Raw genomic sequence first — 18658 nt, forward strand, 5'->3', positions numbered from 1 at the left:
TGTAGAGGTACTTGCATTGGGGGCCTAAGGTACAGCTGCAGAGGGGGAAGCCTCTCAACATCCTGCCCTCCCTGGAGTGTGAACCCCAGCTGCTACTAAAATCTGGTACACACAACTATCACCACTACTTCTCTAGGTGGATAGGTGACAGTCTGCATCACACACTGGATGACCCAAAATCAGATTCTACTCAATAATAGTGAATGGACTCAGGCATATATATCTGGTAACAGGCCAAACCCGCTGGTAATAGGTCGTAAGTGAGTCAAGGGCTATAACAATCAAGACAACGCAATCTAGTAGCCCATCTACGTATATTGAAAGAAAACAAAACAAGATAAGACTCAGTGAGCAAATATAGAATAAATCACTACAATATCTTAGTGATGGCTCGGAGACAGCAGTCGATATCAAACCACATAAAGAAGCAGACCATGACTGCTTCTACAATCCCCCAAACTAAAGAATCAAAATCTTTCCCAATTGAAGCTATAATCCTGGAATTGCCAGATACAGAATATAAAAAACTAATTTACAGAATGCTTCAAGACATCAGGGATGACCTCAGAAATGAAATAAGGCAAGCTACAGAAAAAACCAAGGAACACACTGATAAAGCAGTTGAAGAACTCAAAAAGATTATTCAAGAACATAGTGGAAAAATTAATAAGTTGCAAGAATCCATAGACAGCATTCAGAAATCCAAAAGATTAACAATAAAATTACAGAATTAGACAATGCAATAGGAAGTCAGAGGAGCAGACTCGAGCAATTAGAATGCAGAGTGGGGAATCTGGAGGACCAGGGAATTAACACCAATATAGCTGAAAAAAAAATCAAAAGAATTTTAAAAAATGAAGAAACCCTAAGAATCGTGTGGGACTCTATCAAGAAGGATAACTTGCGTGTGATTGGAGTCCCAGAACAGGGAGGGATAACAGAAAACACAGAGAGAATAGTTGAAGATCTGCTGGCAGAAAACTTCCCTGACTTCATGAAAGACGAAAGGATATCTATCCAAGATGCTCACCGAACCCCATTTAAGATTGATCCAAAAAGAAAAACACCAAGACATATTATCATCAAACTTGCCAAAACCAAAGATAAAGAGAAAATTTTAAAAGCAGCCAGGGATAAAACAAAGGTCTCCTACAAGGGAGAATCAATAAGAATAAGTTCAGACTGACTACTCAGCAGAAACCACGCAGGCAAGAAGGCAATGGGATGACATATACAGAGCACTGAAGGAGAAAAACTGCCAGCCAAGGATCATTTATCCAGCAAAACTCTCTCTGAAATATGAAGGCGAAATTAAGATACTTTTATAGATAAACACAAGCTTAGAGAATTTGCAAAAACCAAACCAAAGCTACAAGAAATACTAAAGGAAATTGTTTGCTCAGAAAACCAATAATATCAGATACCAGCACAACACAAGGTCACAGAACAGAGCAGCCTGATATCAACTCAAATAGGGAAATCACAAAAACAAATTAAGATTAATTAAAAAAAAAAAAAAAACGCTCAAAACAGGGAATCATTGAAGTCAATATGTAGAAGATCACATCAATCAAAAAGAGGGACTAAATACAGGTGGCATAAAACTGCCATATGGAGAGGGATACAAGGCAATATAGGACAGTACAAGTTAGGTTTTTACTTAGAAAAATAGGGGTAAATATTAAGGTAACCACAAAGAGGTATAAAAACTCCATAACTCAAAATAAAAACCAAGAAAAACGTAACGACTCAGCAAACATAAAGTCAAATACTATGAAAATGAGGAACACACAATTTACAAAGGAAGACGTCTCAGCACAAAAAAGTACGTGGAAAAATGAAATTGTCAACAACACACATAAAAAAGCATCAGAATGACAACACTAAACACATACTTATCTATAATTACGCTGAATATAAATGGACTAAATGCACCAGTAAAGAGACAGAGAGTCTCAGACTGGATAAAGAAACACGATCCGTCTATATGCTGCCTACAAGAGACACACCTTAGACTTAGAGACACAAACAAACTAAAACTCAAAGGATGGAAAAAAAATATATCAAGCAAACAATAAGCAAAAAAGCAGGAGTAGCAATATTAATTTCTGACAAAATAGACTTTAAAGTTAAATCCACCATAAAGGATAAAGAAGGACACTACGTAATGATAAAAGGGACAATTGACCAGGAAGATATAACCATATTAAATATTTATTCACCCAGTGACAGGGCTGCAAGAGACATAAAACAAATTTTAACAACTGAAAAGTGAGATAGACACCTCCACAATTATAGTAGGAGACTTCAACACACCACTTTCAGAGAAGGACAGGACATCCAATAAGAAGCTCAATAGAGACACGGAAGACCTAATTACTACAATCAACCAACTTGACCTCATTGACTTATACAGAACTCTCCACCCAACTGCTGCAAAGTATACTTTTTTTTTCTAGTGCACATGGAACATTCTCTAGAATAGACCACATATTAGGTCATAAAACAAACCTTTGCAGAATCCAAAACATCGAAATATTACAAAGCATCTTCTCAGACCACAAGGCCATAAAAGTGGAAATCAATAAGAGAAAAATTAGGGAAAAGAAATCAAATACTTGGAAACTGAACAATACCCTGCTGAAAAAAGACTGGGTTATAGAAGACATTAAGGAGGGAATAAAGAAATTCATAGAAAGCAACGAGAATGAAAATACTTCCTATCAAAACCTCTGGGACACAGCAAAAGCAGTGCTCAGAGGCCAATGTATATCAATCAGTGCACGCATACAAAAAGAAGAAAGAGCCAAAATCAGAGAACTGTCCCTACAATTTGAACAAATAGAAAGTGAGCAACAAAAGAATCCATCAGGCACCAGAAGAAAACAAATAATAAAAATTAGAGCTGAACTAAATGAATTAAAAAAAAAAAATGAATTACAGAACAGGAAAACAATTGAAAGAATTAACAAAGCCAAAAGCTGGTTCTTTGAAAAGAATTAACAAAATTCATAAACCATTGGCCAGACTGACTAAAGAAATACAGGAAAGGAAACAACCCGAATAAGAAATGAGATGGGCCACATCACAACAGACGCAACTGAAATTAAAAGAATTATATCAGATTACTACGAAAAATTGTACTCTAACAAATTTGCAAACCTAGAAGAAATGGATGAATTCCTGGAAAAACACTACCTACCTAAACTAACACATTCAGAAGTAGAACAACTAAATAGACCCATAACAAAAAAAGAGATTGAAACGGTAATCAAAAAACTCCCAACAGAATAAAGCCCTGGCCCGAATGGCTTTACTGCAGAGTTCTACCAAACTTTCAGAGAAGTGTTAACACCACTACTACTAAAGGTATTTCAAAGCATAGAGAATGATGGAATACTACCTAACTCATTCTATGAAGCCAGCATATCCCTGATGCCAAAACCAGGTAAAGACATTACAAAAAAAGAAAATTACAGACCTATATCCCTCATAAACATAGATGTAAAAATCCTCAACAAAATTCTAGCCAATAGAATTCAACAACATATCAAAAAAATAATCCACCATGACCAAGTGGGATTTATACCAGGTATGCAAGGCTGGTTTAATATTAGAAAAACCATTAATGTAATCCACCATATAAATAAAACAAAAGACAGAAACCACATGATCTTATCAATTGATGCAGAAAAGGCATTTGACAAAGTCTAACACCCATTTATGATAAAAAGAAGTCTCAGCAAAATAGGAATTGAAGGAAAATTCCTCAACATAATAAAGGGCATCTATGCAAAGCCAACAGCCAATATCACTCTAAATGGAGAGAACCTGAAAGCATTCCCCTTGAGAACGGGAACCAGACAAGGATGCCCTTTATCACCGCTCTTATTCAACATCGTGTTGGAAGTCTTAGCCAGGGCAATTAGGCTAGACAAAGAAATAAAAGGTATCCGGATTGGCAAGGAAGAAGTAAAGTTATCACTATTTGCAGATGACATGATTATATACACAGAAAACCCTAAGGAATCCTCCAGAAAACTACTGAAACTAATAGAAGAGTTTGGCAGACTCTCAGGTTATAAAATAAACATACAAAAATCACTTGGATTCCTCTACATCAACAAAAAGAACACCGAAGAGGAAATAACCAAATCAATACCATTCACAGTAGCCCCCAAGAAGATAAGATACTTAGGAATAAATCTTACCAAGGATGTAAAAGACCTATACAAAGAAAACTACAAAGCTCTACTACAAGACATTCAAAAGGACATACTTAAGTGGAAAAACATACCTTGCTCATGGATAGGAAGACTTAACATAGTAAAAATGTCTATTCTACCAAAAGCCATCTATACATTTAACGCGCTTCCGATCCAAATTCCAATGTCATATTTTAAGGGGATAGAGAAACAAATCACCAATTTCATATGGAAGGGAAAGAAGCCCCGGATAAGCAAAGCACTACTGAAAAAGAAGAAGAAAGTGGGAGGCCTCACCTTACCTGACTTCAGAACCTATTATACAGCCACAGTAGTCAAAACAGCCTGGTATTGGTACAACAACAGACACATAGACCAATGGAACAGAATTGAGAACCCAGACATAGATCCATCCACGTATGAGCAGCTGATATTTGACAAAGGACCAGTGTCAATTAACTGGGGAAAAGATAGCCTTTTTAACAAATGGTGCTGGCATAACTGGATATCCATTTGCAAAAAAATGAAACAGGACCCATACCTCACACCATGCACAAAAACTAACTCCAAGTGGATCAAAGACCTAAACATAAAGACTAAAACGATGAAGATCATGGAAGAAAAAATTGGGAAAACCCTAGGAGCCCTAATACAAGGTATAAACAGAATACAAAACATTACCAAAAATGATGAAGAGAAACCCGATAACTGGGAGCTCCTAAAAATCAAACACCTATGCTCATCTAAAGACTTCACCAATAGAGTAAAAAGACCACCTACAGACTGGGAAAGAATTTTCAGCTATGACATCTCCGACCAGCGCCTGATCTCTACAATCTACATGATTCTGTCAAAACTCAACCACAAAAAGACAAACAACCCAATCAAAAAGTGGGCAAAGGATATGAACACACATTTCACTAAAGAAGATATTCAGGCAGCTAACAGATACATGAGAAAATGCTCTCGATCATTAGCCATTAGAGAAATGCAAATTAAAACTACGATGAGATTCCATCTCACACCAGCAAGGCTGGCATTAATCCAAAAAACACCAAATAATAAATGTTGGAGAGGCTGCGGAGAGATTGGAACTCTCATACACTGCTGGTGGGAATGTAAAATGGTAGAACCACTTTGGAAATCTATCTGGCGTTATCTTAAACAGTTAGAAATAGAACTACCATACAACCCAGAAATCCCACTCCTAGGAATATACCCTAGAGATACAAGAGCCTTCATACAAACAGATATATGCACACCCATGTTTATTGCAGCTCAGTTTACAATAGCAAAAAGTTGGAAGCAACCAAGGTGTCCATCAACGGATGAATGGGTAAATAAATTGTGGTATATTCACACAATGGAATAGTACGCATCGATAAAGAACAGTGACGAATCTGTGAAACATTTCATAACATGGAGGAACCTGGAAGGCATTATGCTGAGCGAAATTAGTCAGAGGCAAAAGGACAAATATTGTATAAGACCACTATTATAAGATCTTGAGAAATAGTAAACCTGAGAAGAACACATACTTTTGTGGTTACGAGGGGGGGAGGGAGGGGGGGTGGGAGAGGGTTTTTTATTGATTAATCAGTAGATAAGAACTGCTTTAGGTGAAGGGAAAGACAACATTCAATACATGGAAGGTGAGGTCAATTGGACTGGACCAAAAGCAAAGAAGTTTCCGGGATAAAATGAATGCTTCAAAGGTCAGCGGAGCAAGCGCGGGGGTCTGGGGAACATGGTTTGCGGGGACTTCTAAGTCAATTGGCAAAATAATTCTATTATGAAATGATTCTGCATCCCACTTTGAAATGTGGCGTCTGGGGTCTTAAATGCTAACAAGCGGCCATCTAAGATGCAGCAATTGGTCTCAACCCACCTGGAGCAAAGGAAAATGAAAAACACCAAGGCTACACGACAACTAAGAGCCCAGGAGACAGAAAGGGCCACATGAACCAGAGACCTACATCATCCTGAGACCAGAAGAACTAGTTGGTGCCCGGCCACAATCGATGACTGCCCTGACAGGGAGCACAGCAGAGGACCCCTGAGGGAGCAGGAGATCAGTGGGATGCAGACCCCAAATTCTCATAAAAAGACCAAACTTAATGGTCTGACTGAGACTAGAGGAATCCCGGCGGCCATGCTCCTCAGACCTTCTGTTGACACAGGACAGGAACCATCCCCGAAGACAACTCATCAGATATGAAGGGGACTGGTCAGCAGGTGGGAGAGAGACGCTGATGAAGAGTGAGCTAATTATATCAGGTGGACACTTGAGATTGTGTTGGCAACTCTTGTCTGGAGGGGGGATGGGAGGATAGAGAGAGAGGGAAGCCGGCAAAATTGTCAAGAAAGGAGAGACTGAAAGGGCTGACTCAAGAGGGGGAGAGCAAGTGGGAGTAGGGAGTGAGATATATGTAAACTTATATGTGACAGACTGATTGGATTTGTAAACGTTCACTTGAAGCTTAATAAAAGTTATTAAAAAAAAAGAAAGAGCCAAAATCAGAGAACTGTCCCTACAATTTGAACAAATAGAAAGTGAGCAACAAAAGAATCCATCAGTCACCAGAAGAAAACAAAGAATAAAAATTAGAGCTGAACTAAATGAATTAAAAAAAAAAATGAATTACAGAACAGGAAAACAATTGAAAGAATTAACAAAGCCAAAAGCTGGTTCTTTGAAAAGAATTAACAAAATTCATAAACCATTGGCCAGACTGACTAAAGAAATACAGGAAAGGAAACAAATAACCCGAATAAGAAACGAGATGGGCCACATCACAACAGACCCAACTGAAATTAAAAGAATCATATCAGATTATTACGAAAAATTGTACTCTAACAAATTTGCAAACCTAGAAGAAATGGATGAATTCCTGGAAAAACACTACCTACCTAAACTAACACAATCAGAAGTAGAACAACTAAATAGACCCATAACAAAAAAAGAGATTGAAACGGTAATCAAAAAACTCCCAACAGAATAAAGCCCTGGCCCGAATGGCTTTACTGCAGAGTTCTACCAAACTTTCAGAGAAGTGTTAACACCACTACTACTAAAGGTATTTCAAAGCATAGAGAATGATGGAATACTACCTAACTCATTCTATGAAGCCAGCATATCCCTGATACCAAAACCAGGTAAAGACATTACAAAAAAAGAAAATTACAGACCTATATCCCTCATAAACATAGATGTAAAAATCCTCAACAAAATTCTAGCCAATAGAATTCAACAACATATCAAAAAAATAATCCACCATGACCAAGTGGGATTTATACCAGGTATGCAAGGCTGGTTTAATATTAGAAAAACCATTAATGTAATCCACCATATAAATAAAACAAAAGACAGAAACCACATGATCTTATCAATTGATGCAGAAAAGGCATTTGACAAAGTCTAACACCCATTTATGATAAAAAGAAGTCTCAGCAAAATAGGAATTGAAGGAAAATTCCTCAACATAATAAAGGGCATCTATACAAAGCCAACAGCCAACATCACTCTAAATGGAGAGAGCCTGAAAGCATTTCCCTTGAGAACGGGAACCAGACAAGGATGCCCTTTGTCACTGCTCTTATTCAACATTGTGTTAGATGTCCTAGCCAGAGCAATTAGGCTAGACAAAGAAATAAAGGGCATCTGGATTGGCAAGGAAGAAGTAAAATTATCTCTATTTGCAGATGACATGATCTTATACACAGAAAACCCTAAGGAGTCCTCCAGAAGACGACTGAAACTAATAGAAGAGTTTGGCAGACTCTCAGGTTATAAGATAAACATACAAAAATCACTTGGATTCCTCTTCATCAACAAAAAGAACATCGACGAGGAAATCACCAAATCAATACCATTCACAGTAGCCCCCAAGAAGATGAAATACTTAGGAATAAATCTTACCAAAGATGTAAAAGACCTATACAAAGAAAACTACAAAGTACTACTACAAGAAACTAAAAAGGGCCTACTTAAGTGGAAAAACATACCTTGCTCATGGATAGGAAGACTTAACATAGTAAAAATGTCTAGTCTACCAAAAGCCATCTATATGTACAATGCAAGTCCGATCCAAATTCCAATGACATTTTTTAATGTGATGGAGAAACAAATCACCGACTTCATATGGAAGGGAAAGAAGCCTCGGATAAGTAAAGCATTACTGAAAAAGAAGAAGAAAGTGGGAGGCTTCACTCTACCTGATTTCAGAACCTATTATACAGCGACAGTAGTCAAAACAGCCTGGTACTGGTACAACAACAGGCACATAGACCAATGGAACAGAATTGAGAACCCAGATATAAACCCATCCACAAATGAGCAGCTGATATTTGACAAAGGCCCAGTGTCAGTTTATTGGGGAAAAGATAGTCTTTTTAACAAATGGTGCTGGCATAACTGGATATCCATTTGCAAAAAAATGAAACAGGACCCATACCTCACACCATGCACAAAAACTAACTCCAAGTGGATCAAAGACCTAAACATAAAGACTAAAACGATAAAGATCATGGAAGAAAAAATAGGGACAATGTTAGGAGCCCTAATACAAGGCATAACCAGAATATAAAACATTACCAAAAATGACGAAGAGAAACCAGATAACTGGGAGCTCCTAAAAATCAAACATCTATGCTCATCTAAAGACTTCACCAAAAGAGTAAAAAGACCACCTACAGACTGGGAAAGAACTTTCAGCTATGACATCTCCGACCAGCACCTGATCTCTAAAATCTATATGATTCTGTTTAAACTCAACCACAAAAAGACAAAACAACCCAATCAAGAAGTGGGCAAAGGATATGAACACACACTTCACTAAAGAAGATATTCAGGCAGCTAACAGATACATGAGAAAATGCTCTCGATCATTAGCCATTAGAGAAATGCAAATTAAAACTACGATGAGATTCCATCTCACTCTAGTAAGGCTGGCATTAATCCAAAAAACACAAAATAATAAATGTTGGAGAGGCTGCAGAGAGATTGGAACTCTTATACACTGCTGGTGGGAATGTAAAATGGTACAACCACTTTGGAAATCTATCTGGCGTTATCTTAAACAGTTAGAAATAGAACTGCCATACAACCCAGAAATCCCACTCCTCGGAATATACCCTAGAGAAATAAGAGCCTTCACACGAACAGATATATGCACACCCATGTTTATTGCAGCTCTGTTTACAATAGCAAAAAGCTGGAAGCAACCAAGGTGTCAATCAACGAATGAATGGTTAAATAAATTGTGGTATATTCACACAATGGAATACTACGCATCGATAAAGAACAGTGAGGAATCTGTGAAACATTTCATAACATGGAGGAACCTGGAAGGCATTATGCTGAGCGAAATTAGTCAGAGGCAAAAGGATAAATATTGTATAAGACCACTATTATAAGATCTTGAGAAATAGTACAAACTGAAAAGAACACATACTTTTGTGGTTACGAGGGAGGGTGGGAGAGGGGTTTTTTACTGATTATTTAGTAGATAAGAACTACTTTAGGTGAAGGCAGGACAATACTCAGTACATGGAAGGTCAGCTCAACTGGACTGGACCGGACCAAAAGCAAAGAAGTTTCCGGGATAAACTGAATGCTTCAAAGGTCAGCGGAGCAAGGGCAGGGGTTTGGGGACCATGGTTTAAGGGGACTTCTAAGTCAATTGGCAAAATAATTCTATTATGAAAACATTCTGCATCCCACTTTGAAGTGTGGCGTCTGGGGTCTTAAATGCTAACAAGCGGCCATCTAAGATGCATCAATTGGTCTCAACCCACCTGGATCAAAGGAGAATGAAGAACACCAAGGTCACACGATAACTATGAGCCCAAGAGACAGAAAGGGCCACATGAACCGGAGACTTACATCATCCTGAGACCAGAAGAACTAGTTGGTGCCCGGCCACAACCGGTGACTGCCCTGACAGGGAGCACAACAGAGAACCCCTGAGGGAGCAGGAGATCAGTGGGATGCAGACCCCAAATTCTCACAAAAAGACCATACTTAATGGTATGACTGAGCCTAGAGGAATCCCGGCGGTCATGGTCCCCAAACCTTCTGTTGGCCCAGGACAGGAACCATTCCCGAAGACAACTCGTCAGACATGAAAGGGACTGGACAGTGGGTAGGAGACAGATGCTGATGCAGAGTGAGCTACTTGTATCAGGTGGACACTTGAGACTGTGTTGGCATCTCCTGTCTGGAGGGGGGATAGGAGGATAGAGAGGGTTGGAAGCTGGCAAAATTGTCACGAAAGGAGAGACTGGAAGGGGCTGACTCATTAGGGGGAGAGCAATTGGGAGTATGGAGTAAGGTGTATATAAACGTATATGTGACTGACTTGATTTGTAAATGTTCACTTGAAGCTCAATAAAAATTGAAAAAAATATATATATAAAAATATGAAGGTAGAATTAGATCATTTCCAGATAAACAGAAGTTTAGGGAATTTGTAAAAACCAAAGCAAAACTACAAGAAATACTAAAGGGAGTTCTTTGGTTAGAAAATCAATAATATCATATATCAATCCAAGACGAGAACACTGGACAGAGCAATGAAATGTCAACGTAGATAGGGAAATCACAAAAATAAATCAAGATGTAATTGAACTAAAGAGAATTTCCAGAAAAGTATAATACTTAAAAATAAAGTAGATGGGTGGTATAGTATATTAGATGACAGTGAAGAAAGCTAGTTAACTGGAAGACAGACCTGAAGAAATTATATAGAAAATTAGATGGAGAAGCAGCGCAGAGGACATGAGGCTAATGAAGAGTTTGGGAAATGTTATGGATTGAATTTTGTCTCCTGAAAAGATAAGTTGAAGTCCTAACCCCTGTACTTGTGAATGTGACCTCGTTTGTAAATACAGTTTTTCTTTTGTTAGAAATTAAGTCAAATGAGGTCACACTGGAGTAGGACATATTATAATTCTTATCCCTTCTGTGTGGTGTTTTATAAAAGAAGATACACAGGGAAGACAGACACCATGTGATGATGGACACAGATGCATCTGTAAGCAATAAAGGAATGTCATGGGTTGCTGGCAGCCACCAGCAACTAGGAGAGGAGCATGGGACAGTTCCCCTCTTCAAGCCCTTAGAAGTCAACACAACCAGTGCCCTGATATGGACTTCTAGCCTCCAGAACTGTGAGACAAGAAATTTCTATTCTTTAAAGGTAACCCGCTTTGTGGTATTTTGTTATGTCAGCCCTAGGAGACTGAGACAATAGACATGGATAGAATGAAGAAATCTTCTAATTGGAGTACTAGAAGAAGAGTGAGTTGGGACAGAGGCAATGTTTAAAGAAGCCCCACAAATTCTCAACAGGATTTTTAAAAATATTCACATGTTATAGATATATATCATAACCAAAGATCTTAAAAGTGGTCAGAAAAAAATACATTACTGACAGGAATAACCATTAGATCAACAGCTGATTTCTCGGTAGCAATAGAAAAGCCAGAAGACATTGGAATGATACTTAAACTGTTTTGAATGAAAATGATTATCAACCTAAAATTCTATATCCAGGAAAAATATTTTTCAAGAAAGAGGACAAAATTAAGACATTTCTAGGTAATAAACACAGAGAATTGCCAGTACTGAACCTTTTCTTGAAATCTTTCTGTAAAAGAAGTTGTAAAAGATCTATTTCAGGCAGAAAGTCATTTGAGTTGCAAAAAGAAATTATGCAAATACAAAGTGGATAAATTAAAACACCCATACAGGTTGTATAAAACAAAAATGATGTATTGTGAGGTTATAAAAGGGTTAAAATACACAGTAACAATAACATGTATGTTGGGAGGGAGGTGTTAAATAGCCTAAGGTTAAAAAAAAAAATTACTTGAAACATATTGAGAGTTAGGTCTTTTTAAATGTAGGGACCCATATCTCAGAGGTGGCTAGGAATACAAAACTAAAGATAAGGAGTGATATCATGCCCAAAGTCAACCTTGAAGTGACCCTTGAACCTTGACTGAATGAAAGTGTAAGCTCCATGAAAGGGTAAAACAGAGTAGAGAGTTTTGAAATAATTGCTTCCTGAAGGGGATTAAAAGAGGAGTCAGGTACTGAGTTGATATTTCAGTACAAGAACCCTACCTGTGTTCAAAATGGCATAGAATGTTCCAGAAGAAAGAGAACTTCCTGCCACTGGAAATGTTAAAGGCTTAGCTTTTGGTTCAAGCAAAGGTTCACATATTGTGGAGGGAATTTCTGCAACTGACAGAAGAGTCATGATCCCTTTTCCAACTCTGCAACTCTCTTACTCTGGCCTATACTTGAGAAAGCACTTCTTTCAGAATCATACCTGTTTGAATGGGGGTCACCAAGCCCTGGTCTATAGCAGTGACCAAAATCAACCAGTGGATACAGGGCATGTTCAAGTGCCGTGGGCAGACTCAGTTCTAGGTGTTCTGTGCTTTTTCACAGGCTCAGCCCTTGGCCCACCAAATGTATTAGCCAGGCCAGAGTCATCACAAATATGTGATGGTAGACCTAGGTGTGGTAGTCAAAATATTCAGCAGCTGGATTGACACAGGCACCAACAATTAGAACAGATACTGGCATTAAACCACTGTTTCAGCCATACTAATGTGCATTGGCTAAGAACTAAAGTAAAAATGAGCTCATGTTTTTCATGAGGGGTGAGACATGTATTGGTTCTTTTTGTACAGACTTTGTCCACAAGTTATAGACATTTTCTTCTAGCCATCAGAATGGTGATTTTTTTTTTTTTTAATGTGGTTGTTGATAGTCATTTTCTTTCTTGAATGTCAGAGTAAACATCATTAAGATGATGGGAGGCTTGTGAATTCCAGAGGCCTGGCAGTGGCTATAAACACAAATTTTACTTGGGGTTCATAAATCCATTTCACACCTTTAATGTCAGCTCTTACCATTTTCTTAACATTGTGGCTGTGAAAACTTTTCCATTTGCTGCATGAGCTCCTGAAGTACAGTGCTACAAATTTGTCATCAGACTTTCACGTTTTTACTTGTTTCTTCTTTCACAGATCTTTCTCTAGGCTTTCCTTTATGTTATTTTCAGAAGTATCATTTCATCTCCCTCCTTTTTCTCACTTTCTTGAGTCCAGCTATTTGATGTCATTTCATTAGGGCAGGTGAGAAATTATAAAATAAAGTCAGTAGGAGGTATTTTTGTGAGGACTGATTTTTTTTTTTGTTTTTTAATCATAAGGCAGTTAAATTTTAAAGTAAGCAGTTATTAACACTTAACTAAAATATTGTTCTGCCTTGGGGCCCTGGTTCTGTGTGAATGCTAAGATAAAAATAAGGATATTAAAAAGAAGCTCTAAGAAAGACAAAAACAAAAATGATCAGCTTTGTGAGTTCCACTTCTATCACACCACCCTGTCAACACAGCTAAGTGTGTAGGAGACAGGTGCAGGTGTGCATTAAATTTTTTTTTTTTAATATTCACAGAGTTCAAAATTCAAAATGGTATATACTAAAAAGTCTCTTTCCCACCCATTCTACACCAGCTACCCAGTTCCTAAAATTATCAAAGATAATTTCTGTATATAAAAATAAATATGCCTGTATAGTCTCCCTTTACCTGACTTTTACACAAGTGGTGGTTCACCATAGACTTTATTCTGCCCCTGGATGCCAGTGTTTGGAGCATATTTATGTATGCCTACATGGGCTGTGCAGTGTATCCTCAGGACATGTCACAATAAAATGTTCTACTTTAAAGGCTTTTATTTATTAATTTTATTTTGTTCTCTTTTTTCTCAACTTAACCTTGATTTTAGATTTACTACCAGAAGCATAAAAGAAAAGGGATGAAAAAATAGCCCAATTCAGAGATAAGAAGGGCAGGGATATCAGGACCAGCAGAATTCTCTGGGCAGCCAGTGGTCTCCTAAGCCTTAGAGTTTGGATCTGTGCTGCATTGGTTCTAAGAGCAGAGGAGACCATCTGGTATGGCAGATGACAGTCCTGGCTATGGACAGCTGTGTTGTCCTTCACCAGTCAGCTTTTGGGTGTTTGACCAAAAAGAAACTTTGTTCCAGGGAAGCCTTTAGGACCTAAGGAAACTCAAAGAATTGTTGTTGTGTGCTGTTGAATCGATTCCATAACAACCATAGGACAGAGTAGAACTGCCCTATAGGGTTTGCTAGGCTGCAATCATTACGGGAACAGATAGCCAAGTCTTTTTTCTTGCAGAGCCGCTGGTTGCTTCAAACCACCGACCTTCCGGTTAGCAGCTGAGCGCTTAACCATATGCCACAAGGGCTCCGGGAGAATTGTTAAGATACAGTAAATAGGAGACTGTGAATAGGAGGCTTTGTAAATGGTATTAGAAGAGGTTTGAGCCGTTACCTGCAGCTGATGAGCTCCAAAAAGAGCGAAACCGAATAGGTCCTGCAGTACTGGCTTAAGACAGCATAAAAACCTTGATTATGTCCCACTTGTATATTGTTTTGGTTTGTCATACTTTGTAATGTATTTTGGGGAGGAGAGTAACTCCTGTTTGGTCTCTTGCTACTAGTGTACTTCCTCTCTAGTCCATTCTTCTCAGAGGTCACCTGAGTGGGCATCCCAAAAGGGAAATCTGATCAGGTCACATCCCTTAGTGGCCAATTTCTTCTTCCTAGCCAATCTCATCTACCGCCAAAGCTTTAATTGCCCCTATAAGATGACTACTCCAGAATCATTTTTACTGAGCTCTTTTTCTGAGCTCCAGACCCACTACTGGACCCGTGTGCTTTTGATGTTCCACTGGCATTCCAAATCAACAAAACTGAATTGTTACTTTCCCTACCTTCCTTTCCCTTCATCATATCCCCTTACATTCCTCTCCCTCCACCCCCCCCAACCCAGCCACACACACACACACATACATATCCCAAAATAATTTTCTTATATTCCTTGCTTGGTTGTACCACTACAGTCCTCCTGGACACATAAATTAAAACTTAATATGTATTGTCTGCTCTTTACTCTTCCTCAGCACCTTCACAAATAACTGGCTGTTAAGCCCTAAAGATTTTGCTTCCTTAGTATAGCTATACTAGCTTACTAGCTTACCTTATACACCTTTCTGAACTACTGCAATAGCTGCCCAAGTAGCTTTCCTATCTGATTTCTCCTCCTGTCTACTCCTCTGCTTCTCCCAGGGTGAGCTCTTTAAAGACCAAACCTGGTCATATTTGACTCCTTTCCTTAATAAAACCCTTCGATACTCTCCTATAGGATACAGTTCGTGTTCCTAAGCCTGGTACACCAAGCTTTTCTCCAACTAGGCCCTGACTTTTGTCTCCTTTACACTACTAGCATGCTGCTTGTAATTTCCCAGATTTACCATGTTGTTTTTGCACAAGTTACTTGGCTGTACGTGGAATTCTCTCTCCCCCATCCAGTAGTATGCTGGAGCTGGCTCCTACCAGCTAGGGGGAACTGATTGTTAAATATTCAGAAATTCTGCAAGCCAGTTTGTAACTTGGAATTAGTCATGGTGGGAGTATTTACCCCACAGATACCAGCAACTGCTGTAAATCTAGAGCTTTTTTTTCCCCCCTCCCAGAAAGGTGGTCCCAGCCTATCACTACCGTATCCAACTGACAACTTTTACCTCAAATTCTGACTTAGATGGCACCCCTTTGAAATCTTTCTTGCCCATCCCTCTTCCCTCCATACACATAAAGTTGATTGCTACCTCTGAACTGTGTATTACTTTATTACAGCACTTATACTTTATAATGTAACTATTTATGTGTCTCTTTTTAATACTAAACTCTGAGTCCCTGGGGATAGAGTTTATGTCTCAATTGTCTTTTTATCTGTCATTTATTCCTTCACTGAACTGATATAATTAGTATGTATTTTTTTTATGAGGCACGGTTTTCAGGGTACAAAGATAAATAACATTTAGCAACTGTCTGCAAGAAGCTCATAGTCTAGTCTACGGGGAGAGAGAAATTCAAATAGTCCATTATAATACAGTCAGAGAAGTGCATTGCTATAAGTGTGTATAAGGCAGTGTTGGAGCCTGGAGGAAAAAACCCTGCCCAGGATGATGGGGAAGTCTTCACAGAGCAGGTAAGACTTAAAGGATAAGCAAAAATTTATTGCCTATAAATAGGTGATATTCAGTACTTACATAAGAGTTTTTTTATAGAAATTTCTCTTCGTTTTGGACAGCTGAATTACACCTTTGTTTCAGAGTAAATAGTGGTTTTATATAGAAACCACATGAAAAGTTCTATGAAATAGGCATTCTTTGAATGAATAGAGACTGTACCATTCATTTATTCAACCAACATTCATTGAGTACTGTATCAGTAATCTGTTGCCATGATAATGTGTAGCAGACCATCTCAAAACTCCATAGCCTAAAACAATAATAATTTATTATTTTTCATGAATCTGCAGGCCAGCTGGGCAGCTCTGATCTAAGCCAGGCTTAGCTGATTCCACTGGTCTCACTTATGTGTTTCCAATCAGCTGGAAGGTCATCTGGGGGCTGACTTGGTTAGGATGCCCTTGGCTGAGTCAGCTCACTTCTCCTCCTTGTGTCTTTCCCATCCCTCTAGCAACTAACTCAGGCATGGCTCCATGAAGGTGGCAGGGGTCCAAGAGAAGTGAAAATGCACAAATGTATGTTTGGGCCCCTGCTTCAAGCATGCTAATGTTCAATTGGCCAAAGCAAATCACATGGCTAAGTTCAGAGTTGGTGTGAGTTGGCATATATACAGGGAGATGTGAAAAATTGGGGCCCATCACTGCAGTCAGTCTTCCACAAGCACATACTGTGTGCCATGCTGTGTTCTAGACCCCGTGTTAATCTGCAGGCATTACTTACCATTGAATTTGCTTCCATCTGGTTGGATGCTCTGTGATGATAATGAACGAACTTCTCTCAGCATTCTAGACATGTTAATCTTATTTCAGTTCGAGTTTTCATTTTTATCCATCTATTTGAAGTGATGTCATTTGGTTGGCTGTAGAACGTGAAGATATCCATGTAATGATATCAAACTTCTTTACATATTCTAGTGACTTACACTTTTTGCCAGCCATAGTGTCCACAATGAAGAAAAAACACCTTGTAGATATTTAAGAACACGTCTGTTTTTAAAGGTCAGTTATTTAACCTCTCCAACTTAGTGTTTGATGAGCTAGATTCCTTGTATGAAATGCAAAGCTTCAAACTGGGAGAAATTTAAATCCATCTGTGAAATGCAAACAGATTTTATTTTTTGACGTCTTAGTAACAGAGCATCCCCTTTACTTTTTAACTAGTAGGCTTGGGAATAGAAAGAACTAAATAACAGTTCATAAAATGTGCTTTTTGGTCTTCATCAAAAAGTGACTAAAACACAAAATTCAAACATGAATTTTTAAAATAAGATTCATATGATCAGTGTTTGTTTAGTTTTCATTGTCCTCATCATTGGTGAGAATAGGACAGGGAGCTGTAGTGGCAGGTAGTATAACGGCATTGGACAGAGAAAGGATTGAGACAAGTGGGCAAGTGAAAAACATTAGAAGGCAGTCACTTAGTGGAAAAGTGGGTGGTTAGGGCAGAAAACAAATCTGCAGAGCTGACTTCTGGGATGGAGGTTGTTGAACCATCAGAGTGTATCTTGCAGATACACCCAATGACTCTTTCCCCCAAAAGGAAGGTCAGCATGGCATGAAGGAATCTGTAGGGTTTCTTTGTCTTTGATTTCACTCTTCCTCTTTCAGTTCTGCCAGGTTTACCCACAGGTTGCTTGTTCCCAACACTAGTTTAAAGAGCTTGTTGAAATTCTCTAAAACCAGTGGGAGTAGGCTAGGTTAATGAAGGCAAGAGGAAAGATTTCAGGAGCAGTTTTTTTTTCCCCACAATTTAAGGTACTAATTTAAAAAATAGGACAGTGCCTGTTCAATTAGATTTGTAAATTCAATCCTGAGTTGACTGCATCTAGAAAAAAAATCCAAACTATTCATGCAGCATATTGGGAAGAACATTGGTGGAGCCGTCTGGATTCTAGCCCTGTTTCTGCCCTTCGCTTGATGTGTACACTGTCTGTTCAGCTGAATAATGAGGGCTTTAGGATTTGAAGATCTCTTGGGGCCCTGTCACCTCCCATACGCTTACGTGTTCTCTGAGTCTCTGAGGTGGTGGTAGATCCTTACCTCAGTTGTTAGGTGCCTTCGAGTCAGTTCCAACTCATAGCAACCCCATGTACAAAAGAACAAAACACTGTCTGGTCCTGCACCATCCTCATAATCATTGTTATGCTTGAGCCCATTTTTGCAGCCACTGTGTCAATCCATCTCTTTGAGGATCTTCCTCTTTTACTGACCCTCTACTTTACCAAGCATGATGTCCTTCTCCAAGGACTGGTCCTTCATGATAACATGTCCAAAGTAAGTGAGACAAAGACTCTCCATCCTACAGTTGCACTGTGAT

At 38.7% G+C, this 18658-nt stretch overlaps 1 protein-coding gene across 5 annotated transcripts in view; it reads left to right on the forward strand.

The window, feature by feature from the left end:
- The window catches only part of RECK (reversion inducing cysteine rich protein with kazal motifs), an 87379-nt gene that overhangs the window by 25756 nt on the left and 42965 nt on the right, over nucleotides 1-18658 (forward strand). For 3 of the 5 annotated variants that reach the window (XM_049896685.1, XM_049896686.1, XM_049896684.1), the window contains one exon: nucleotides 11189-11404. The exons of the other annotated variants lie outside the window; for them this stretch is intronic. In XM_049896685.1, coding sequence (XP_049752642.1) covers nucleotides 11189-11404 — 216 coding nt within the window. The remainder of the gene's footprint in view (nucleotides 1-11188; nucleotides 11405-18658) is intronic. 5 annotated transcript variants of the gene reach the window in all.

Source organism: Elephas maximus, chromosome 9, assembly GCF_024166365.1.
Source record: "Elephas maximus indicus isolate mEleMax1 chromosome 9, mEleMax1 primary haplotype, whole genome shotgun sequence".
NCBI classification, from domain to species: domain Eukaryota; kingdom Metazoa; phylum Chordata; class Mammalia; order Proboscidea; family Elephantidae; genus Elephas; species Elephas maximus.